This window comes from Tachypleus tridentatus, chromosome 13 (assembly GCF_004210375.1).
Source record: "Tachypleus tridentatus isolate NWPU-2018 chromosome 13, ASM421037v1, whole genome shotgun sequence".
In the NCBI taxonomy this organism is placed as follows: domain Eukaryota; kingdom Metazoa; phylum Arthropoda; class Merostomata; order Xiphosura; family Limulidae; genus Tachypleus; species Tachypleus tridentatus.
The window spans coordinates 188,939,516-188,965,165 of NC_134837.1; the positions used below are offsets into that span (position 1 = coordinate 188,939,516).

At 32.7% G+C, this 25,650-nt stretch overlaps 1 protein-coding gene and 1 long non-coding RNA gene across 3 annotated transcripts in view; one reads left to right on the forward strand and one right to left on the reverse strand.

Moving 5' to 3' along the window:
• Positions 1-6,120, forward strand: part of LOC143238296 (para-nitrobenzyl esterase-like) — a 27,710-nt gene extending 21,590 nt beyond the window's left edge. Inside the window, exons 7-10 of one of the 2 annotated variants that reach the window (XM_076478389.1) lie at positions 1,551-1,696; positions 3,648-3,906; positions 4,369-4,409; positions 5,852-6,120. In XM_076478389.1, the coding sequence (XP_076334504.1) occupies positions 1,551-1,696; positions 3,648-3,906; positions 4,369-4,409; positions 5,852-5,863 (458 nt within the window). In that variant the 3' untranslated portion in view covers positions 5,864-6,120. Of the gene's footprint in view, positions 1-1,550; positions 1,697-3,647; positions 3,907-4,368 lie in introns of both variants that reach the window. The other variant, XM_076478388.1, reaches the window with a different exon arrangement.
• Positions 1-7,589, reverse strand: part of LOC143238297 (uncharacterized) — a 26,337-nt gene extending 18,748 nt beyond the window's left edge. The window contains exon 1 of the long non-coding RNA XR_013020502.1: positions 7,238-7,589. This is a non-coding gene — a long non-coding RNA (uncharacterized LOC143238297). The remainder of the gene's footprint in view (positions 1-7,237) is intronic.
• Between the last annotated feature and the right edge of the window lie 18,061 nt (positions 7,590-25,650).

Sequence of the window (25,650 nt, forward strand, 5' to 3'; positions counted from 1 at the left end):
TTATTACTGGAGTTGTAAGGGTTGGATGCGACACTTAGTTTACTATACGATATTCATAACTACTGCATATTCATGTGTCGGTATGATGATTCGAATGTAACAACAGTCTAAAGAAAGAAGACATTGTTTTATAACTAAACATTATGTTGAGAGTAAGTTTCTTCCAAAGAGCTCTCATTTTCCTGTGTGAGCTGTAATCCTAGTAATGGACATTGGTTACACTTTCTTAAACTTCTTATACGATTTTTAGTTTTTATACGTACCACCAGATCATCGAAATACCTAACATGGTTAATGTGATGATAAACGAGTTATACGTGCACGTGCGAAGGTTGTTTCAGAAAGATTCTGCCACTTTCTGAGGAAGAACTCGCGTCTGTGTGAGTCGTTCCATGTTATATCTCGCTTTTCTTTCTCACGCAAATATACGAAAACAATCAGTGGAAAGAAAGATGTTAGATTTCATTCCCTTTTAATTTGATTTCAATTTTCACTTCCGTGGAAAACTAGTACTGAGATCTGTGCTTCAGCAAAGTTGTCAGTGATTTTTCATTTGTGATTTAATTAGTATCTGTAGTTATAGTTATGTGTTTTAATTTTGAATAGATGATTTCAAATAAATTTCCTGTATATTGCTTGAAGTTCCTAAACCAATTATTTAAAGAAAAACAGTCATGATCTAAGACACGTCTACGAAAATATTGACTGGTAAACAATCAGATAGTAAAGAACTCGACTTGGAAACACAGGATGTTTAAAATGGTTCAAAGAATAAAATAACGACCCAGAGTTTTGGTCATTTGACGAAGATCACTGGAACAGAATACTGAACGCATAATTCGTATTCCGTTGTCGCACTTTAAAGGTTTCGTTTCTTTTTCAGATATTACAATGGGTGCGTTTGTTGTCCATAAAAAGAAGGAGAAAAAAAAAAAAGCTTATATCATATCAGGCTTAAGCAGACTCACCACTTGACAAGAATTTTAAGTACTTGAAGGTTACTATTGTCCAGTTTGCTAAGCCTTATAAAACAAGTGTTAGGTTAGACATGAAGGAGTAATTACGTAATAATAATTACATATGTGGGTGCCCAACAATACGTAACACCAGTTTTTATAACGATATACAATAATTTTAATTGGTTAGATAAAATCAAATCACTACTATTTATTACCACTGAAGCAAACTAAAAAATGAACGCACGTTCTTTAAAATTAAAAAACGAAACTCATTCAAATCGCATTGTTAAAATATTAAGAAAGTGACATCATAACACTACGGTAAAATACGAACAGGGAGTATATATTTTATGAAACTAAAGGAAACATATCTGTATTTATACATTATAACAATGTAAATATTGTAGTATGTAATAGCAAAGAAATATCACCATTGTTGTATGAATTCCCCTTTACTGATCTAGTAACGGTATCTAGGAAAGAAAGTGCATTGATAATGTTTTATATTTTTATTATGATAGTCCATTACATATTAAAATTATATGAGCTGCTTAGACAAGAATTTTCATTTGTTGTTTTTTGGGGGGCCAGCTTCTGGAACAATCGAAGAACTGTACACGACAATGGTTTCCGACTTGAGGCAGACCTGCCCTGTGAATGAACTGGCTTCTACTTACACTGATAATATGAAATCATCCGTATACCGATATATCGTTACAACACAGCCCTCGGTATCTGTAAGTACACATATTTATTTATATATCTTCCATTATGTCCGATATGGATTTTATTCTTGCATGTAAAATTAGAATTGACGACCGTAATAAATTTATAGTGTAGTGACATTATGTTAAGAGCAAACACGATATATAATTCAACATATATTTTTATATAATATCTTTTGGATTCTTTTATGTGTAACATGTTGAGTGATCGATGATTATGCATAAGTTTAAAAAAATCAGTGGAAAATAAATTCTCTATAGAAAACCTGCATATTACTTTTCAATATAAACCTCCCTTCTCTAACTATGAAATACACACTTTACAGGCACAACTGTAATTTGTAGACAGAAATGAATGAAATTATGGAAATGATTAATGGAATAATTTAATGTATCAAATTACCTTTTCTAAGTCGTTTTGAGCTACGATCACAACCAGAAAGTAATAGGAAGTTTATAATTATTGAGAATATGTGTTTTTCGCGTGCGAGGTAGAAACTTCTTTATTTCTTCTGCTTCACTGGTACGTATCTGATTGTTTCGCAACATTCATCATCAAATGATAAAATTTATACGTTTACTGTTATTATGAACGAAGTCTTATATTGTTTTATTATACAATAGAGCTACATTGTGCGTAATTGTACTGATTGTCAAAGGATACATTTAAAGTCATAGCTTGTTTTCCCTTTAACTTATTCGCCGCCCTTTTTTCCACCATGGAATTAGTACCACTTCCATGGTTCCAAGAAAGAGATATGTGCGTTACGTAAACGGTTAAACGTACAGTTTTTATTTTCGTATATATTTTTGTTTACTTTTCTCGTTCATCTCCAACTTAAAATATATTTTGTTCTATTTCCTATTAATTGAGATCAAATGTTAGAAGAACAAGTGTGTATGCAATACGCTTTCCTGTAAGGACATATTATCTTATACGTAATTAAAATATTCTTACTTATAATAATAATTAGATCGTGCAGTAGTCAAACCGAAACCAATAAAAGACTAATACAGAGTACGATATTTGATATTTTCAACCTCAACACGACGTTATTCTGAAAAGCCAGCTAAGAGACACCTAGCGTCAGTTTTCATCGCTTCTCATTTAGAAACTGTTGATCAAAATAAGAGCAACAAGCCAGCAGCAGCCGCTGCCGAATGTATGGCTACTTCTCACAGAAAGTGGATTAATTGTAACAGTTTTAACAGTCCCGCAACTCAGATATTGAAATATTGTTCAGCAGTATATCGCGTCACGAAACCTAGACATTTCCATCTGGACCCCATTAATCAAACCACAAATCCACACACTTAGAAAACATGAGTAAAGTCTGTTCTAAAGTATCGTAACACAATACAAAATAATTTCACCATGAGAAAAGTGGGTCTTAAAGTTAAAGTACTTCCTTATACAATGTGATTTAATTTCAAAATTGTATCAAATCTGCTTAGCCTTTAACTTCACTCTTTTCATAATTTCTGCGCGTTAAGGAAACAGAGAAAAGGCATTATTTTAAGTATCTAGTATTGTTTTAAATTAAATTAAGAATCCAAGGAACTCGAAAGCTTTTGACAAAGATATCTTCCCTTCTCAGGGGGGTCGTAAGTACCGGATCGTGAATTTCAGGTGCTACTGTTTGCTCCAAATTTACACTCTATATTTACTAGCCGCGAGTTCGTAATATTTAAATTTTACTACTTGATTAGAATAGCCTAAGAGATGGTGGTGTGTACAGTTGATTAGCTACCTTCTCTCTACTTTAGTTTTTTCTCAGTTCAAATTTAAGAACTGTTATCGCATATATTTCTAATGTGACTTTACGGAGATGTCAGATAAACAAACACGTTCTTTGAGGGATAGGTTGTAAGCGCTAATTATTGTTTTGTAGGATTTTTTTTAGGCTAGTGTAAATGGCTTTAGAGTGGTACTCACCATTTTGGTTTTTCTTATTATTTGTAGGTTAAAGCTTATGATTATAAAGCTCTCTACAGCTTTCACCTATGGGATCTTATTGCGTTTTTCAATCAGCTTGAAATTTACATTGACAACCCTAGTGTAGAAGACTATGCTTTCAGCAATCTTCTGCATAACATCGTAATGGCGTTCGTTAAATCAGGTGAACCAACAACCGAATATCCTGATTGGCTGAAGTTTCCCAAGGCCCTTGCGTTACTAGCTGAAAACGTTTCTGTCATCGACAGCTACCATGTCACTCAGTGTAAGTTCTGGAAAATGCATGGTTTGACAAGATATGCTTGGGTGAGTTAAAAATTGAGAAGTTCAAACCTGCCTCTAGGGAATGTAACGTTGGGAACGATTTTATGAATGAAGAAACCTGTTTCTTTTGCATGTTAACACACTTGAGAAAGCACGTTTAAACTTCACTTTTATCAGGGGTAAGATGGGACTTAGATTATGTGCAGGAATGGATAAAATGTATATCTTAAAGTGAAGTTATTTCAGTGTACGGATAACTGAAGTAAACAAGTAGTACTGAGAAGAATAAATCGTCAGTATCTCATGGTTATTCACGTCCCAGATACCTTCAGTCTGTGTTTGTAATAACTCTCGTTCTCATATGTCTACTTCCCACTTATTAAACAGGAACATTTCTCCGTCCCTCGTAAAACGCTCAGAAACAGAACTGTTAAAAAAACAAACATTTTTTTTCTCTCTGTAGTTTATCCTGTGTTTTCACATCCGTCACGACATCAACTGGAGGTAATTATGATGTTTTTTTGTAATTGTAACCCATGTAAATAGATGTGTGTGTATATATATATACATGTAGAGGCATAACGTTAAAGCATTTTACCAGATATCTTCAATCACCACAACTGAAGGACGTGTTCCGTACAAGTTGAGTAACTGTTTAAAAATGATCCGTATATATCGTGAATGTTTTCGTATTTATTTTAAGCATCTGGTAAATTAAGTGTTCTTGAAAGTTTTTCGCAAATGAAAAAAAAAAAGGTGCCATAATTTTTGTGGAACTGTACGGAGCTTAACGCTTACGTCATAAAAATATATCAAACCTAAACACGCAGACCACTTGCTTTCAAGTATTTCCCAAATGATAGTGCACAGAGCAAAGCAACAAAGTTACCATTAAGGTTGATGACAAGGATGATCAATTATTCTAGAAATTACCATATTCGACCAGTAAACTTCGTGCCTGATTTTAATGAAACTGTATGAAGTGAAACGAGATACAGCATCGCTTCACGAAATAGTTTACAAAACTTCTGTTATTGTTGTTTTTATTGTTGAAACTTCAAAATTTATTAAACCATATCAGGTTAAGGATTATTCCCTTAAGTATAAGCGTAACTAATAAACTATTATAAAACAAGCTTCTTAAAGTAACACACTTTTAAAACATTAACTTCAATTACAAACACATATATTAAGCATGTTCAAACCTTATAGCTCTTCCTAATTTTCAGATTACAAGAATTACTGGAAACGTAAGGTGTATTTCTATTTTCTTTCAACAGAATTAATATTATTTATCTTAATAGGAAATTGTTTTATTTCACTTCATTTTCGCAGAACACATGTTATATATATTTAAAAAATGGTTTATTTTTTACGAAAAGTTGTGATGACGACTTCAGCAGTTTAATTTTGAACGGTTTCGTGTGCACTTTTTGTGAATGTGAGACATCAAAAATAAACAAGCGAAATCACAAATATAGAAAACCTTATGTGATAAGGCGAGTTACGTCTGAGAGGTCACAAAACCAAAGCAAAACACCACTTAGATGATTCATTTGGTAAATCTTTCCGTATTTAATGTAATGATAAATTATTTAAGTTTACGCAAAGGTTTAGAGGCAAAAAAAACAGCGTAACGGCAGGTTTATCAGCAACGTTACATTCCTGATATATAAATATACAGAAACCAAAATGAGCTTTCAGATGGCCAAAAAAACTTAGACAGATCTAGTGATTACTATAAAAAATCGGTCTTTAATAATACGGTGCAGTAGCGTTGTCTCTTCAGTCAAACGTAGAATCTACGTACACATGAGCGTGAAATAAAGATGACGTATACATATAATTATTTTTAATTTATTTGTATTTTGCTAAATAATGAAGGTGTAAGACACGACCACTTGGAAACAAGTTTGAAACTAATATTTGTTTCTTTCTTTGTGTAGTTATGTAACTGATACGAAAAAAAGTGAAGTTTAACAAGAAATACGGTTTTCTGTTTCAAGAATAGTGATTAAAAACATCCTGCAGAGAAAAAAGGGTGTTTTAAATAATCGCATCTACTGGTTATGTGGATTTTACAATTAAGAAAACTCAAATCACTAGAAATATCTTAAAAATTACCAACAGCTAGATGTGTTTAATGGATAATTTCTTTCTGTCTTTGTATCTTCGATTGAGTTATGAATATATTGAATAAAAATGTCCACTTCAATTCCTCAAGTTTGTGTCGTTCAAACATAATTGAAATCCTCAAACATCTTTTATTCAACAGTTTGTTTTGTTTTTAACTCGAAACTGCACTATGGTTTTACTGCTTTGTGTTTTAAGCCCTCAAACCTGCCGCTGAACCACAGTGAATTTCAATACTCTACAAAACTATACAGTTGGAAACGCAATACATTTTCCAACCAACTAAATCATTCGGTTATTTTCAAGTTGTTATGCTTGTTTAGCGTAACTAAAATTTCGTGGTTAAATTAAACAATAGAAGGGGTAATAAATGAATTGGAAATCAAACCATAACAAAATACAAAATAAAATGCACTACGTTACAATGTATTTACACGTACACATATTTATATATTACGTAAGCATTGTTTTAAAAGAAGAAACAGTAAAGATTTCTTCTAATCTCTAACTTCTATTACTAATTACTTAGATACAGTAAATTACCAAGTCTTTTGGAATTTGTAATTCTTATTGGTGTTACTGTTCTGAAATGACTTTTCATCACAAAGCAACATTATTTGTTCTTCATAAATTTAAAGCAAACTGAGTTCCTGACTTTTATCCTGTTCACAGAGGTATGATCAGTGTTAATAATTTTAATTGTTGAGTTAAGAAACAATTTGACGCTCAAGGTTCAAGCTAAGTTGCGAATGCTGAATATATTATATTCTACATAGAAAAAATAAGAAACATATGTGTACATCAAATACTTAGTTTTAATAAGGAGTTTTGTTGAAGTTTCGTTAATTACTTTTAAATAGAACTTGTTATATCTGCCGTTATTTTGTAAATTGCGTTAGCAAATATTTCATCACCAGAAAGAAAACATTAAATTATCTCATGTTAATTGCATTTAAATTACTAAATGCAAAAAAAATCAAGTTAATGCCATGAACAGTCTAGAAATATATAGTTTCTTTCGTGTTCATTTTTTGCTTATATTTTTCGTCTTTATGGTCGAATTGGTTCGTGAGACAAAAGTATTAACACACGTTCATTGTCTTTTGTTTCTTATGACCAGCGTTTTTAACTAGTCGGAGATAAGGTATTAATGTGCTTTAAAACAAAAGAGTAACAGACAAAAACTCCAACGTACTTACTTGAAAACCGTCTTTTACTCTAGTTCTCAACGACTTACTGAAACAAATAAGAGGGTTTCTTGAGTGACCAGTTTACGTGAGTTTTGAGCATTATCTCGAATTCACGTGACTAAGGACTGTGTGCATTAAAGACGAGTGGCAAGTTGATAGATCGTCTGTCAAAGGAAACGTTTTGAACAGAAGAGAACGACTGTCAAACGCAGGAACAGATTGGGAACACAGATGGGTAGACAATAAGATTGCTACTGTTCTTTGTTCGTCACTAGTTTCTTGGTTCACTGCTTACTATGGCGACTGTCTGATAACACGTCCCACGCTTCAATACTCCATCAAAACCACCATAGACAGACACTTTCACATATATTTATTTCACTTCTTTGTATCCATTGTGCATTTATAATTGTTTGTATTACTACAAATAAATGTAGTAATAATTCATGTAATGAATATTTGAACAAGCTATTTATTATAAACTTTATTATTAACAAACAATGTATTTAGTATCATGTTTGAAAACATCATTTCAGTTTATCGTGAGAACCTAAATATAGTTCTCACAAGTAACACAAATGCTCTTTTACGGACTTTAAAAGTAACAGTGCTACACAAAAGCTTAATTTAGCCTTTAGAAATGTTTGCGTCGATTCTTTGTTGATATGGAAAAACTATTAATCTAAAGCTTCAATGTTTTATCTTTCAGGAGTTAAAAAACTCTTTCATGCCTTTTAAGCTAGTTTTCAAATGCAAAAACAAAGTTCAACATGTTGAAATAATTAAGTAGTTTGAGTTTTGGAGTTTCGTTAAATATAGTACATTAAAATCAAGGTTATGACTCAAAATTGGCTTTACGCGTATTTTAACGATGTAACGTTATTAACTAAATTCATGTTTTGTTGTAACTGCAAATATTCCTAACACCAAAATAGTTAATACGGTTTCACCTTGCAAACTCACCTATTATTAAAACAAAAAATCACTTTTACTTCATTAGCTGAGATCTTCACACTTACAAACCTTTCGTGAATTTTTCATTAAGTTTTAGCTAGATATCACTCATTTTTCATTTCTTTAACAAGCAGTGAACTTCAAAATACTTCGAATGGATTTTACTTATATTAATGTATCATTGTAGTATTTCACATGACCCATTCACACAGTACCATTCAACAAAAGCTCGGAGCGCTTTTATATTTCGCTCACAAACTAATAAGTTTTGTAAATGTAACAATTTTTTATCAAAGCGTTGAAAAGGATTTGAATAGATTTACAGTTTTCGTAAGATGATGATAAAACTTGTATTGCATAGTACTAAGTAGTAAATTGTTGTGAACTGTGAATTTTAGGCTGCAAAAGTCGTTCTCAGTGATCTTGAGTTCAGAAAATGTGAACACCTTGAATTTTTTTAAAAGAAATAGTTCAAAACGTCACAAAATATATATATTAAGTGGGATGAGGCTATGTTTTTGTAATTAATGGGCCCGGCATGGCCAGGTTGTTAAGGCGCTCGACTCGTAATCTGAGGGTCGTCCTGTCAGTCGTGGTGGCGTTATAATGGGCGGTCGTTCCCACTATTCATTGGTAAAAGAGTAGCCCAAGAGTTGGTGGTGGTTGGTGATGACTAGCTGCTTTCTCTCTAATCTTATACTGCTAAATTAGAGACGGCTAGCGCAGATAGCCTTCTTGTAGCTTTGCGCGAAATTCAAAAAACAAACAAACTTTAACAGTACTTTACGTGTACCTTAGCTAAACGGTCAAGTCGGGGGCTTTTAGGTTCATGTGGTTTTAATTTCAAGCGATAAGGTCAGAAAGGCAACATTGGCCAGCACAAATGGCTTTATCCTGCTTTGTATCCAACCACTGTTCAAAGTACAGAGTTTGTTCGAACGTGGCAGTTTCTGATCGAATACAGGTAACTATAGGCACACCCACCAAGGGAAAATTGTAAACATTTTATACAAAAAATAATACCAGATAGAATAATTATTATTTTTATTACTCTTCTGCTAAAGTTGTTTTACCAAAAATGACAGTTTCTTCAATTTTTACGTACATTTTACCTTTAGTTTGGTATAAAGTGCGTCAACTCATAATAAAATGTAAATAAACTAGTAAATTAAAGGTCAAACTGACGTTTGAAAAAAACATTCAAGTTATATATAAAGTCAAAATTTAGTATGCGCCCACATTAGCAAAATTAAAATTTTCAAGAGTAATTGTTTGTATACCCTTAAGCTGAGAAGTAAATATCCGAATAAAATAACCTTAATTCACGTATTTACAAGTATACTTTCATGTAGGGGCGTGCGCAAATATTTATGTTTGATCGCAAATAAAAGTGAGGGCGCGTTAAATCTAAACATAACATATCTACATTTAAAGTACACCACCATATTTGTACATGATCGTGTTCAAAGGAATCTTTACTCCATTATGTATGCACCTGTTTTGTGACAAATAGACCTCGTTCCTTTAAACGCGAGCGATTGAATGGTTAAACAGAAATATGTGAAAATTCACCTTTTTCACAAAACACAAAATAAGGATATTATAATACTGTTACTGTTATTTCTAAACTTACTACCAAGTAAATCTTTTGATACAAAACATTCGAAAACAAAAGTTCAAAACGGACAAAGTTAAGAAAGAGGGCATTAAAATATTGACTGGAAAATCAAAAACAATTCAACTGATTAAAAATATATATTATTTAGTTTTATTTCACAAAAGTATCAGAAATTTCGAGAAAAATATCTGCTTTTGGAAAATATATGTAACAGCTCTTTCCAACGTAAAATATTCAAACACTAATTGTGTTTCGATTGAAAATTTAGAATTTCCAAGATCGTGGTATCCCTTGTATTTAATAATATTCTAAAACTAATGTATATGAATCAACGTAGGACACCAGGGCCCAGAAAGATACCTGTAATAATTTTTTGAGTAGGGTTAAACAGTGTGCAGTATTTTGTAACAAATGAGAATCCTCGAACGCAAACACCAATAACAAAAAACCTACGCGTGCGCTAGGTAATAAGAAGATAATATACCTAAAGACTGTCATCTGGAAATATGACACGAGCTGCTTATTTGACGTATCCGCTCAACCGTCGCATATCTGAATCAGATAGAGAAAGAAACTGATTTTCATGTTATTCTATACGAATACACACTGTTCAAGTCGCAAGATGCTTTGAATATGGATTTCTAAGCAATTAGACTTTTGGTGCTGTTGTCCTGCTACATAAGGTAGCTTATGCAAACCAATAAAACGAATGTAATTTAGACTTTGAGTATGAAACTTTATTACTGATTTTTTACAACTTTTTTTTCTATAGGACCATTGTAGAGACACACAATCTCCAAATGGAGGATGAATGAACGTGGCGACATATACTGTAATGTCGCGGTGAGGCTCCAAAACTATTTTAATATAATGTAATCAACTTTTGTATACTCAATTTCTGCTTTAAAAAGAACATCAAAAGTAAAATTGTGCCACATGTAAAAACTACAAAAGATACAACTTTGGAGTGAAATAAGTAGGACAATAGCATCCAAACAGTACCGTGAATACCCCATCTCTAGAATACATACAACAGTTCTCTGTTGTACAGTTTTCATCTATAAGATGAGAGATGATACTCTAACGATTTAACGTCTGCCACAAGTGACTATCAATTCTAGACACTTATACTAATGTCAAGAAACTCAACAAACACTGTTAATATACATGATTCGTTGATCCATCGTGGTATCAATTTACTTCCCACACATTCTACTTGTTTGTTTGTTTTTGGAAGCATAAAATATCCTAGACAGCGTCTCCCTACTGCCCTGTAAGTCGGGCTTCCGTATATACCTCTGTTACTAAGGTAATCTCTTACTTAAATACATTTTTCTCTTTACAACATGTAAAGTTTAACACAGTTTATAGACGGCTTGAATGAAGAATTAACAAAATTATCAACAAGTTTAGCACAGTAAAAGATGTAGGAAATTTCTTCAAGATTCTGTCATATTCAGGTACAACTAGTTTACCTAGACACAGGAATGTATAGGGACTGCTGAATGACTTAGTAAACTTAGCCTGACATCCTAGTTTACATGATTGTTATTACTAAATTATGATGGCTTCTTTAATTTTACGTTTTTTTGTCTCTTACTGTTTGTTTGGTCAGGACTGCAGTGTTTTTAAAAGACATAATATATTTTTAGTTGCACTTGTTATAAACATGGGAGTTTCTAAGCTTTGTATTCCTGTTTTCCCCTCAGTGGCACAGCAGTTTATAAGCGAACTCACACCGCTAAAAACCGGATTTCAATACCCGTGGGGGGCATAGCACAGATAACCCATTGTGTAGCTTTGTGTTTAACTCAGAAACAACAGAAATAACATCTTCTGTTTTTTCTGGTGTAGAATAGTGGGTTGTTATTGCATTTTATTTTATACGTGGTATGAATATCGTGTGGTTCTACACAGTTGTTATTCACTCAAATTTTTATCAGGTCATCTTTTAAATAATATCCAATTTTAGGTTCAGAAAAAGAAAACGTATTTCAAACGCTTTAAATGTTAGTTAATCATAAATGTATGTTCCATTATTATTAATTACGTCCTGCCAACGATTCACAGGCTTTTGATTGACACTTGTATTATTGGGGTTTAGAGGAAAAGAATGTAGAGGGGGTAGTTTTGACATCTTCATGTGTTCCAAGCTCTTTTCCATCAAGATAGTTCTGTTAACTTTGATATAGATGATAATCAGATGGAGCAAGGTTTAGAGAATAAGGAGGATGTGAAAGTTTTTCCCAGTCTAGCTCTTCAATCTTTGCAGATGTGATTCTTGCTGTATGTGGCTGTGCATTATCCTGGTGTAACACAACACCTTTACGATTGATCAAAACAGGCCTCTTTTCTTCCAGTCCAACATTTAAGCGTTCTAACAGTTGACAGTAGAAGTCTGATGTAATCCTTACATTGAGTGGCAGCAACTCAAAGTGGATCATACCAACAATATCTTACCAATCGGTTAACAAGACTTTCCTAGGGTGAAGGTCCATTTTGGGCTGCGCTTTAGCCAGTTTACCTGCACTAAGTCATTGTCTGCGGCACTTAACATTTTTATAATATATCCATTTTTCATCTCCAGTCACTAACCTGCCCAAAAAGGTGAGTTACGTTCACGAAAGTGCAGAGAAGTGCAAATGTCCACCCTTGCTCAGATGTTGGCTTCTGTCAAATCATGGGGGACCAATTTTCCAAGCTTTGACACCTTTCCAAACTGTTGCAAATGACGATGAACTGTTATGAAGTAGGCAGGAAGTTTATGTTTGAATGGCAAGTTCTGTTCAGTTGTGAACAGTTTTTGAACTAATTTCCGTGATACATTGTAAACTGAAGTGCAACATTTTATTGTTGGTTTGCTCATTGTTATAAACTTAGCTCATCAGTTTATTTTTAAGATGTTTTGGCGTTTTATATGCAATTTTAAAAATTAACTGAATAAAAGGAATGTTCTTGAAATTTGCTTTATTGTCTCATGGAGAAGTCCTGAAGCTGTATTTATGAAAGTTTTAGAGATAAACTATGATGAACTTTTAAATATGATCTTTTTTGTTATCCACCTAAACTTTAATCTCACGTAGTTTCGTATCCAGTCTTATTTAGTCTTTTATATACTATGCTATTTACTTCTTTATCTCATTGTCTAGAAAGTGTTATTTTACATACGATGATACAACTGGATTTCTTGAAAGATCTGTATTTTAAAACTTTTCAACTAATAGAACGTACAGTATACCTTTACAACTGTAAGGTGGCTTTTAGTTCTATTTTCTCTTCTGAAAGCGTGCTAGCAGCTTAAAAACCACACTTTCGAAAATCAAAGACGAATAAAAGGTTGTTTCAATCACATTATGTCTCAAAGTAAGTTTTGACTTTTATATATGCACTGTGACATACACAAAATCAAATACAATATGAGAAGTTACAAAACAAAGCATTATCTTATGTGAATTAAACATAGTTTTTACCATATTTTACTTCACATAAAAAAAACTAAGGAAGCTGGTGTAGTGTGCAAGTTGTATGCTTTTAAAAATATTGATTTATGAACTGAGTCTATAGATAACGAATCAGTGATTTGCACCTAATGTAGTTTCTTAGATCCTCTTGTTCCAATTAGCCTACGAAATAATCAAACAAGTTTTTCTGCAGAAATCTAACATAAGAATGAAACTCAAAATAACACAAACCGGTTTCACAAGTTAATATTTGGTCAACGTTCCCTTGGATTTCAGTACTGCTTCACATAGAGGTGACATGCTTTCAATGAGTTTGCGCAGATATTCCTGAGAGACTGTCTGTTATCCTTCTTTGAGTACTTCAGAATTTCTCTGTTTGGTTTGCGATTTTTCGTTAATCGGTTTAATTCAGTATATATATTTTCAATCGGATTGATATCAAGTGACTGACCTGGCTATTTAATGACATCGAGTCTCTTATTTCTAAGATATCAACTCCAAAATTCAGAGAGACTTGTTTGATCATTTTGTAGGCTAATTATGATCTCCATTTATGAGAATATGTAACTAAAATCATAAAAAGTTCAGATATTTGTAAAATCCAGTGTTAAAATTAGGATTTTAGATTATATTTGGATACGTCTCGTCGACTGCGTTTTAAAACATATAGTTTAATATATTTTTTCTTATCTAATGAAAGATTTAACAAATTAACAACATTTCAAGGGGTGCCACTTGTTTCTGTCCACATCCTGTATATGTTTAACATAAAACAAATCTTATAAACCAAAATAGCATTTGATCAAACGTATTTATTCAAAAAACAATTTGAAATTTGTTTCTATATCTTATAAACAATAGAGAACTGATATATAGACAAATGTTGTTCAGTGCAAAACTGTATATTGGTACCAGTGCTGTAACTACCACAGAGGTCGAACCCTAAGTTTCATCTTTATTATCTCAAAAACTTACCGAGGCGGGAGGGTTATGTGTCAGGATCACAGGCAACAACATGTGATTTTGTTGTTGTTTTTTTAATTTTCCAATATTTAGATTCATTTCAATAATACAAACACAATTTCTAACTCTCTGTAAGTTTCATTTATAACAATTTACTTTGAACTGAAGTACTGGACTTTTTTGAAACATGCGGAGTGCTATGAAAGTTAGTATTTCTTTCTTTAAGCCAGTCATATCACATTATAATCAAACAATTGTTATTAATATTTATAATATGAACAACCAAATATCATTTCTCAATTCCGTTCCTTTTTTGTTTTCTCGTGAGCTTCATCGTACCCTAGGTGAAAACCAGGTTTTGACTTACGACACCAACAACGCCCAGCTGCTTTAAAAATATAGTTGTAGTTTCGGTACAGAGTCATTCAAAAAGTAAGAACAATAACAGTATCAGGAAGATAGGTCAGACTATATACATGCTAGATGAAGAATGGGTGTCCTTGAAGGAGTAAGAACAATAACAGTATCAGGAAGATAGGTCAGACTATATACATGCTAGATGAAGAATGGGTGTCCTTGAAGGAGTAAGAACAATAACAGTATCAGGAAGATAGGTCAGACTATATACATGCTAGATGAAGAATGGGTGTCCTTGAAGGAGTAAGAACAATAACAGTATCAGGAAGATAGGTCAGACTATATACATGCTAGATGAAGAATGGGTGTCCTTGAAGGAGTAAGAACAATAACAGTATCAGGAAGATAGGTCAGACTATATACATGCTAGATGAAGAATGGGTGTCCTTGAAGGAGTAAGAACAATAACAGTATCAGGAAGATAGGTCAGACTATATACATGCTAGATGAAGAATGGGTGTCCTTGAAGGAGTAAGAACAATAACAGTATCAGGAAGATAGGTCAGACTATATACATGCTAGATGAAGAATGGGTGTCCTTGAAGGAGTAAGAACAATAACAGTATCAGGAAGATAGGTCAGACTATATACATGCTAGATGAAGAATGGGTGTCCTTGAAGGAGTAAGAACAATAACAGTATCAGGAAGATAGGTCAGACTATATACATGCTAGATGAAGAATGGGTGTCCTTGAAGGAGTAAGAACAATAACAGTATCAGGAAGATAGGTCAGACTATATACATGCTAGGTGAAGAATGGGTGTCCTGGAAAGAGTAAAAACAACAGTATCAGGAAGATAGGTCGGACTATATATATGCTAAATGAAGAATGGGTGTCCTGGAAAGAGTAAAAACAACAGTATCAGGAAGATAGGTCGGACTATATATATGCTAAATGAAGAATGGGTGTCCTGGAAAGAGTAAAAACAACAGTATCAGGAAGATAGGTCGGACTATATATATGCTAAATGAAGAATGGGTGTCCTGGAAAGAGTAAAAACAACAGTATCAGGAAGATAGGTCGGACTATATATATGCTAAATGAAGAATGGGTGTCCTGGAAAGAGTAAAACAACAGTATCAGGAAGATAGGTCGGACTATATATATGCTAAATGAAGAATGGGTGTCCTGGAAAGAGTAAAAACAACAGTATCAGGAAGATAGGTCGGACTATATATATGCTAAATGAAGAATGGGTGTCCTGGAAAGAGTAAAACAACAGTATCAGGAAGATAGGTCGGACTATATATATGCTAAATGAAGAATGGGTGTCCTGGAAAGAGTAAAAACAACAGTATCAGGAAGATAGGTCGGACTATATATATGCTAAATGAAGAATGGGTGTCCTGGAAAGAGTAAAAACAACAGTATCAGGAAGATAGGTCAGACTATATATATGCTAAATGAAGAATGGGTGTCCTGGAAAGAGTAAAAACAACAGTATCAGGAAGATAGGTCGGACTATATATATGCTAAATGAAGAATGGGTGTCCTGGAAAGAGTAAAAACAACAGTATCAGGAAGATAGGTCGGACTATATATATGCTAAATGAAGAATGGGTGTCCTGGAAAGAGTAAAACAACAGTATCAGGAAGATAGGTCAGACTATATATATGCTAAATGAAGAATGGGTGTCCTGGAAAGAGTAAAAACAACAGTATCAGGAAGATAGAGTCAGACTATATATATGCTAAATGAAGAATGGGTGTCCTGGAAAGAGTAAAACAACAGTATCAGGAAGATAGGTCAGACTATATATATGCTAAATGAAGAATGGGTGTCCTGGAAAGAGTAAAAACAACAGTATCAGGAAGATAGGTCAGACTATATATATGCTAAATGAAGAATGGGTGTCCTGGAAAGAGTAAAAACAACAGTATCAGGAAGATAGGTCAGACTATATACATGCTAAATGAAGAATGGGTGTCCTATTAGTTTCAGTCGTTATACTATATTATTCAGTAGCAATTCAGATCAGAGCAAATTATCTTCTTAACGCCGGAAATAAGTATATAGCTGATTAAACATAATTTTCTTGCTATGAGGATTACATTGTAGGGTTTTATCAGTCGGGTACTCCCACTCTTACCTATATATTCGAATCTAAACCCAATAATACTTCACGACGTTTAATCAGCTTAGAAGATGTAGGTTAGTCCTATATTCACAGACTTACCTAATAATTCATAGCCGTCTATAACAAAAGTATATAACTAAAAATATACGAAAACTAGATACAGTAAATATTCTTAAAATACCCAAACTAGATACAGTAAATGTTGTTAAAATACTAAAATTAGATACAGTAAATGTTGTTAAAATACTAAAATTAGATACAGTAAATATCGTTAACATACTAAAACTAGATACGGTAAATATCGTTAACATACTAAAACTAGATAAAGTAAATATTGTTAACATATTCTAAAACAAGTCACAGTAAATATTGTTAAAATACTAAAACTAGATACAGTAAATATTGTTAAAATACTAAAACTAGATACAGTAAATATTGTTAAAGAAAGTAACAAACAAGGAAGAATAAACTATGCTGTTTTGTCTGTTTGCTTCAAATACTTTTGTAGATTCAATGTTTGTTGAACAACACAGCGTCAGTATAATCATGTATAATTGAATGTTTTTACAGATTTTTAGAAACGTCTTGTAGCCAATGGAACCTATTTAAAAGTATCAGTAGTGATTGATATTCTGATGCTACCGACGCCACCTATCATGTAAACTTATAACATGTGGTAACACGAGCAGAGGTTAAAGGATGACGTTTCGACTCGGTCAACTGTCGTTGCAATTTAATCATTTCTGGTGTACAGCAACGAAAATCCTTTTAGTTTAAATTACACCAATACTTCCATAACTAGAGGGGCATTCAGTTGAGAGCTCTTAAAAAACATGAAAATGTGTCAGTATGTCCATCGTTATAAACACGGGTCACTTTGGGAAGGACAATAAGGTATGATATTCTACATATGTCCATCACGTTTTATCAAAATCCTATCAATAAAAAAGTATGAAAAATCGGTCCCCGTGTTAAAAGATAAGATTTTTTTTAGTTTCCTTGACCTTGCTATAAACTTGACCCTTACTCTCTAAATACTACCTACTTCTAAGTAGAGTTGTAGTGCAAATATATATTACGTTTTGTTCAAATTAATTCAGCCGTTTTCGAGAAATATTTCTGAGAAACAAACACACGTGAACATATAAATACAAAGGGTTGAAAACATAAAATCTGTCCGTCTTCGGTAGCGGAGATAATAATCGAACGTGTTTCTTTCCTGCTTTTGTTGGCCCGGCATGGCCAAGCGTGTTACGGCGTGCGACTCTGAGGGTCGCGGGTTCGCATCCCCGTCGCGCCAAACATGCTCGCCCTTTCAGCCGTGGGGGCGTTATAATTTGACGGTCAATCCCACTATTCGTTGGTAAAAGAGTAGCCCAAGAGTTGGCGGTGGGTGGTGATGACTAGCTGCCTTCTCTCTAGTCTTACACTGCTAAATTAGGGACGGCTAGCGCAGATAGCCGTCGAGTAGCTTTGTGCGAAATTCAAAAAACAAACAAACAAACAATCCTGCTTTTGTTAACCGATAAAATATATGTTTCTAATTTCTTTTCACATCCACGGAAAAAATATATAGAAAAATAACATTTAACACGAAAACGTTAGCATACCAGCCCTGGGTATAATTGTATCCTTACTTACTCCTCTGTACTCGTCTGATTAAGAATGCATATGTACTCTTAGGAAAATATACCCTAATTAAAACTTTATCCTCATATATCCTTTCCCATTTTAAAGTGCTTTTTTTTAAATCAGGGCTTAATAAACAATAATAGAATTTGAGAAATCGAACTGAAGTAACTTAGAGCTACTTCATAATTGAAATTTTATTTTATGAAACAACTACTAGTCAGGAAGTAATATAATTTATTATATGTTTGTTTGTTTGTTTGTGTGAATATATTCTAGAACTATATGAACTGTCTGTCCCTAATTTTAAAGAGACAGACTAAAGGGTTTGGTTTGTTTTGGATTTCGCCCAAAGGCAAAGCCACACGATGATTATCTGCGTTAGCCGTCTCTAATTTAGCAGTATAAGACTAGAGGGAAGACAGCTAGTCATCATTATCAACCGCTAATTCTTGGACTACTTTTTACCAACGAATAGTGAGACTAACCGTCATATTATAACGACTCCACGTCTAAAAGAACGAGCATATTTGGTGTGACGGGGATTGAAAACCGCGACCCTCAGATTACGAGTCAAGAGTCTTAACCACCTGGCCAGACTAAAGAGAGAACAGATAGTCAACACCTCTCACAACCAACTCTTGTGCTACTCTAACAACTGATCGTGACATTATAACAACCCCACGGCTGAAAGAGTGAACATATTCGGTGAATGTATTCGAATCCAAAACTCTCATATATTAAGTCAAAGGCTTTAACCACAGGCTTTATTTTATGAAAAACATTCAAATGTTTACAACTTCTGACCCAGTAACAATACTGTTTAAAGCAGCAAATCTAACATTTTTCTTTCTTTCATATGACTGTATAATATTTATGCTTTAATAAAATAAGCTCTCCCCTCAAGTGTGAAGGCTTATTACGCTTGATATTATATTTTAAGAATTGCACACAAGAAACAAATAATCAAAATCCAATAGCACAATTTAACGTTGAACATCAAGGTTGTTTTCCCATGTTTTATGATAAGCTTAACACACAACATTGGGATATAAATTTTGCGCTCACGGTATAAAAGCTCGAAATATAACAATATAAGCCCTTAAATTTGCACCAAAACCATCTGTGGATTGTATACAAAAATATGAAGTGGCCTTCATACTGTGTCTAATGGATTTCAAGAAAATTTTAATCAGTAAAGAAAAAAATTAGAAGTCGTCATTTACTTCAAACAAGATGCAAGAAAAAGCAACAATGTAATATATACAATAACAAGGCAAAAACACAAAACACATTTTCAACAATGCACTATATAATACAAGGAAACAAAAACCACATGAAGCTGAGAACAAATGACCGTGTTACAAATTAACAAAAAATACCAACAGATTGCTTGCCATAACCTATCACGAATCAGAAAAAGAAAATAAAAAGGGGAAGGTGCGAAAATCACTAGCAACCACAATCCATTGTCATAGTTTGAAAAAATAAACATTTATGTGAGTTTCTCCTTTAAAAGTATAATTTCTAACTGTGTTAAATATTCTTAAAACTATCTTGATTTTAACATATACATATTTATCTGTCTTCCAAGCATCTGTTCATCGTTATGTTTACTTGTCTATAGAACTGATTCCTATCATAAAACTCTTCTTAATTCTTTAGCTATACAGAAATAGTAAAGCAGCTTTCAGTGGAAATTGTTCTTAGCTTCACGAAGATTCAGTTTAGTAATGAAGGCCTCAAAGTGTCAGTAATAAAAAGGCTCAGCTAAGATTAATTCATTCTTCAGTAAACTCGTTAGTGCAGTAATTTACCAGTGAGAGACGTTTGTTTAGCAACATGTTGAGCGAAGTGGGATATAAAGGGATTGACAAACAGTTCTGCTTTCACCTGGGAAACCCTTTTATCGGAGAATTTACTGAGGCAAACATCAAGTTGGAGAAAACTTCTAGTGGATGTTCACATACATCTGGTAAGATACGAACTTTAGAAAACCTAGACAACACTCACCCCCCTTCTATAATGTACATATATATGTTCTTCCTTAAGTCTAACATAAACACAAATTTTATATATATATATATATATATTTTGAATATGCTACTTAGTAGCTTTTTAATTTTAAATTTGGTAAACTACACAGATTTATTGTAACTTATAAATCCACATTATGCTCAAATATATCTTTTTTTAACTTAAGAAATGTTATGGCTTTAAGTTTAGAAAATACATTTATATAATTTTCTTTGTTAAACCTACAAACCACCAGTAAAAGTTTTGTCCTCCAGGGAAGATATTTTTAATAAGTTTTTTTTTATGTTCAACCTACCCCACACAGATCGTATTCAGTGATTGGAGTTTGTTGCCAAGATCCGGGATTGAAAGGCACAGCTGACGACTAAGATAAATCATTACATTTCTAGTGTGAAGCAATATAGTGCAATAACATCCTGGACGGCAAACAATAGAAATCATAAATCCACGGAATGTCACAGCAGGTTTCGCGTATTTGATCCATAAATACAGTTTATAAATAATGAGAATGACGCTGAAGTTTCTCTCGAAACTGTTCCCTTGCTCAAGATATCTTTTAGAAGATACTTCTGTATAATAAATTGGATTTCTTTCATTCTTGCTGTCAACTTATAAAGTAACCAAGCATTGAAATCAAACAAGTTTATATTCTTTCTTGTTTGGCACTTTACATATAGTCTATTTTATTGTTCGGCCATTTTGTAAGAAATAACGTTGCGTATTTGATGACGGAATGTTTCAGATATTTAATACTTTCTTCAAGACATCGACCTATCTTTTACAAATACAGATTCCAAACATTGTACATTGTATGTTAAAATATCTTTTGCTGATTTCATTGTTGAAAAATTATTATTCCTAAAGAGTTGTTATTGATTTTGAATTAAGCACAAAGCTACACAATGGGCTATCTTTGCTCTGCCCACCACGAGTATCGAAACCCGATTTCTAGCGTTGTAAGTCCGCATAAGTATAAGTGGAAATATTGCTTTTCTTTAATAAATTGAGGCCTTTGTATATGTAATAGACGTAACATCAAATTCTAAGGTTCGATTTAATCTAAGCACGAAGAAACAGTTTATCATATTTTGATTTCATTTTTCAATTTAAACAACATTACACATAAAAACTATCATATGAGCTAAAAATGTTCTTATCTTCTGTACTAGTTTTGTATCTGTGAACATAATGTCTTTACAAAACTTAAGATCAGTCAGTAGTTAGTCAGTTAAAAGTTAGTTTTCCAATATTAATAACTTTTCCTTTCGTCATTCTATAATCATTATACATTATTCAAACACCTGTTTAAACTCAATATTCCTTCGAAGTTATCAATAAACGTTAGGCTAACAATATTCAGGTTTCAGTAATTTATAAGTATTATCTCATTAGATCAAATATTTGTTATGCTTTTACGCTTTTTTTTCTCACCAATGTGAGTTTTTTTGTGTCATTTACGAACACTGCAATCTGTGCGTTTACAAATGTAAATACACAAAGCTACTAGAGCTATGTGCAATATTGGTCCATAATTTAAAAGTAACATACAACAGGAAACGCAACTAGTCAATTTTCTACCAACACTCTTGAAACACTTTTGCAATATCTTTTGTAGATTTATTTTCCCTTTCACACCACACTGTACTCTGACCCGACATTACTTAAAACATACCTTTTTCCGAGCTAAACACTGTTACACTAAGTTATACACACTTGCAAGATCGGAAAGTTATCCAAACGAAATTAAACCTTTAATATTGAAATGTTGTTTTCGCGGGTTCTTCAGAAGTTCTTCAGATAAAGGTGTTTTGTCGAGAAACTTTACTCGAAAGAAGTGTCTAATAAACGTTTGTGAAAAGAAGATGTTTCTACAACATGCTTAATACATTCTTTGTTTGTGATTGGATATTAGTTCAAAGATTAATAAAAGCTACGTCCACTGCTAGTTCCACTAATAGAATAGAGGAAATGCAGCTTATCAACAACTCAAAATGCTAGTTTAATTTAATAGTGACTGCATCTATCTCATAACGTGCTCACGGCTCCAAACAAAATGCTAGTTTAATTTAATAGTGACTGCATCTATCTCATAACGTACTCATGGTTCCAAACAAAATGCTAGTTTAATTTAATAGTGACTATATCTATCTCATAACGTGCTCACGGCTCCAAACAAAATGCTAGTTTAATTTAATAGTGACTGTATCTATCTCATAACGTGCTCATGGTTCTAAACAAAATGCTAGTTTAATTTAATAGTGACTATATCTATCTCATAACGTGCTCATGGTTCCAAACAAAATGCTACTTTAATTTAATAGTGACTGTATCTATCTCATAACGTGCTCACGGTTCCAAATTGCAGTTCACGAATTTATGAAAACGGGACTTGGATCATTAGAGTGTGACTATGTCTAATTTCATATAAAATCAGAAAAGCATCAAATATCACAGCAGTTGAATAAATATTTCATTATTATGATTCATGAGAAACTGATATCCTTTAGAATGGGTAATTGTTAGTTATGTTAATTAACTCAAAGTTTACTTAAAGTCAGAAGAGATTCATCCTGTATACGGTACGCAGCAGTATAAGGTTTTGTAGTTTGTTGTATCTTTGAAGTTATTGTTGTTTGTTTGTTGATGGTCAAGGTGTGTGCGTATAATTGAATGTGATCGTTGACGGACACGTCCTTCTATGGCACAGATTGAATCTTAAACGATCAGTTTAGCCTTACACCCACTACTATACTGGTACAGGTATGTTGATGATACAATTGCTGGATTCACATCTACAGAACACAGACTTAGTTTTCTCACCCACGTTAACTCTGTACGCCCCAACTTTAAGATCACTTGTGAAGAAGAAAAAAACTAACCCAATAGTATTTCTCTACCTTAAAATCACAAGAACACAATTCAAAACAGAAATCCACAGAAAAATTACCCATAATGGATTAAACATTCCCTAGGACTCAACACATGAAACAAAACAAAACTCAACATATTAAGAAACCAAATAAACACAGCCATAAAACTATGTTCATCAGAAAACATTAATGATGAAATCAAAATAAAACAACATTTTATCAGCATCAACAAATTTCCTCAAGAAATCGTAGAAAAAATTATGGACACACACCTAGACCAACAACAAACAAACAGCAATAAATCCCAAGATACACTAAACTAGAAAACCTTATGCTGCTGCATACTATATGTTCCTGACATCAGCAAAAAAATAACCAACATTTGGAAAAACATAACAAAACACAACATTCCAGTAAACACCAAATTTATTCAAAAACCAGGCACAAAACTGAAGTTCATAGTATGTAAAACCTACACTGACAAACACAACACCAACATAATTTATAAAATACAATGCAACAACTGCTACGATTTGTATATTGGAAAAACAAGCAGGAAAATGGAAACTAGATTCAAAGATTAAAAAAAAACAACCTGCACACGTTTTTGAACACTGCAAATCAAATAAACACAACATAACCATAGAAAACATCCAGATATTAAGTAGGGAAACAAATATAAACAAACCCAAAATCAAAGAAGCCCTACTTATACAACAACTAAAACCAAAATTAAACTAATATAAAGGAACACTCTTATACGTATACCAATTAATAGCTTAACATCCACCTGCAACGCCCCCTACAATCCGGTACATGTTTATACTCTCTTCCCTGAGACATGTGTCAACGGTTACATTAAACACTCTCTTTCTTAACCTGAAGATGACTTAGGAAGGTTGAAACGTTGTTCTCTCGTTATCAATAAAAGTGTTAATACCAATACCAGCCGTTCTGAGATACATTTTGTATAACTAGAGGTCTAATCTCTCAGAAGATTTTAACCGTCGAGAACAAAATACATTACAAACTTTGAGAGAAAGAAGCATATTCATATAAAATAAGTTATACTTTATCACAGTTATACTTTATCATAGTTATACTTTATCACAGTTATACTTTATCATAGTTATACTTTATCACAGTTATACTTTATCATAATTATACTTTATCACAGTTATACTTTATCATAATTATACTTTATCACAGTTATACTGTATCATAGTTATACTTTATCACAGTTATACTTTATCTTAGTTATAATTTATCGTAGTTATACTTTATCGTAGTTATACTTTATCACAGTTTCTGATCAAAACTAACAATCACTCTGTACAGACATTACTGTCTGAGCTTGTACATACACTTAACTTACATTATAAAGGATTTTTAAATAAATGTAATGAAGTTAAATACGAGTTAAATTAATAATAGTTTAGGAAACTGGCCTAAAATCATTTGATATCAATCTTATTTAGCGATGTTTGAAGATAAAACAAGAGCCTTCGTTTTCTACGAATGTAAAACTCTTATTCTATTTTTACCTTGCAGGTAAATAACACACGACAGTTGTATAATACAAACAACAAGTTAAAAGAATAGTCGTAATTAAGAATTTTTTTACAAACCCACGTGTGATAAAAAAAATGTTGACGAGAGAACTTTATTCGTTTTTCTATACAACATACTACGAGTCTCCGTTTGATACCAGTTAAGGATAAGAATTTAAACTTGAAAAGAAATATAAAATTATATTTTCATTTTAAACCCTAATCATCCTTATTAATTAATTGAGTGCAATGAAATAAAAACCACATTTGTTACTTTTCTTTGTTAGAGATTGAAAGTTTGTAAAATCTCGATTTGGTTATCTTGCAACATTCGGATTATCCGCAGTCATAGCACTAAAACACATTCCATGTTTTGTTGTTCACCTGAACGACTGTTCGTTCTCACAATGGGTTAAAAGGTTAAATCAGAAAGTACTATGATTCAGGAATAGATAGTCCTAATTGTGGACTGTGAATCAAGTGGAAGGTAACTGGTTGATTGCTCCCCCTGTCTAAAGTGGTTACCCTTAACCAAATAACGAGAGTGGCTGCCAGTTAAAAGTACAAGTACATTTGACAGTATTACGTTTCGAACATAAGATTCCCAGTCTAATATTCCAAGTAATAGGGAAAACATAAGAACGATTAGGAATAACATAGCCCTATATTGTTTTAGTCAAAAGATGAAATGGATGTTTATATAACTTTCAAATGTCTGAAACACACTTTAAAAATACTAAATACTTAACTAAAGCAGCATTTTGGTATAAAGTATTTTATTTAAACGAAATATGTCAAATTAGCTGATAACTATAATTAAAATTCGCAATTCGAGAATAATTT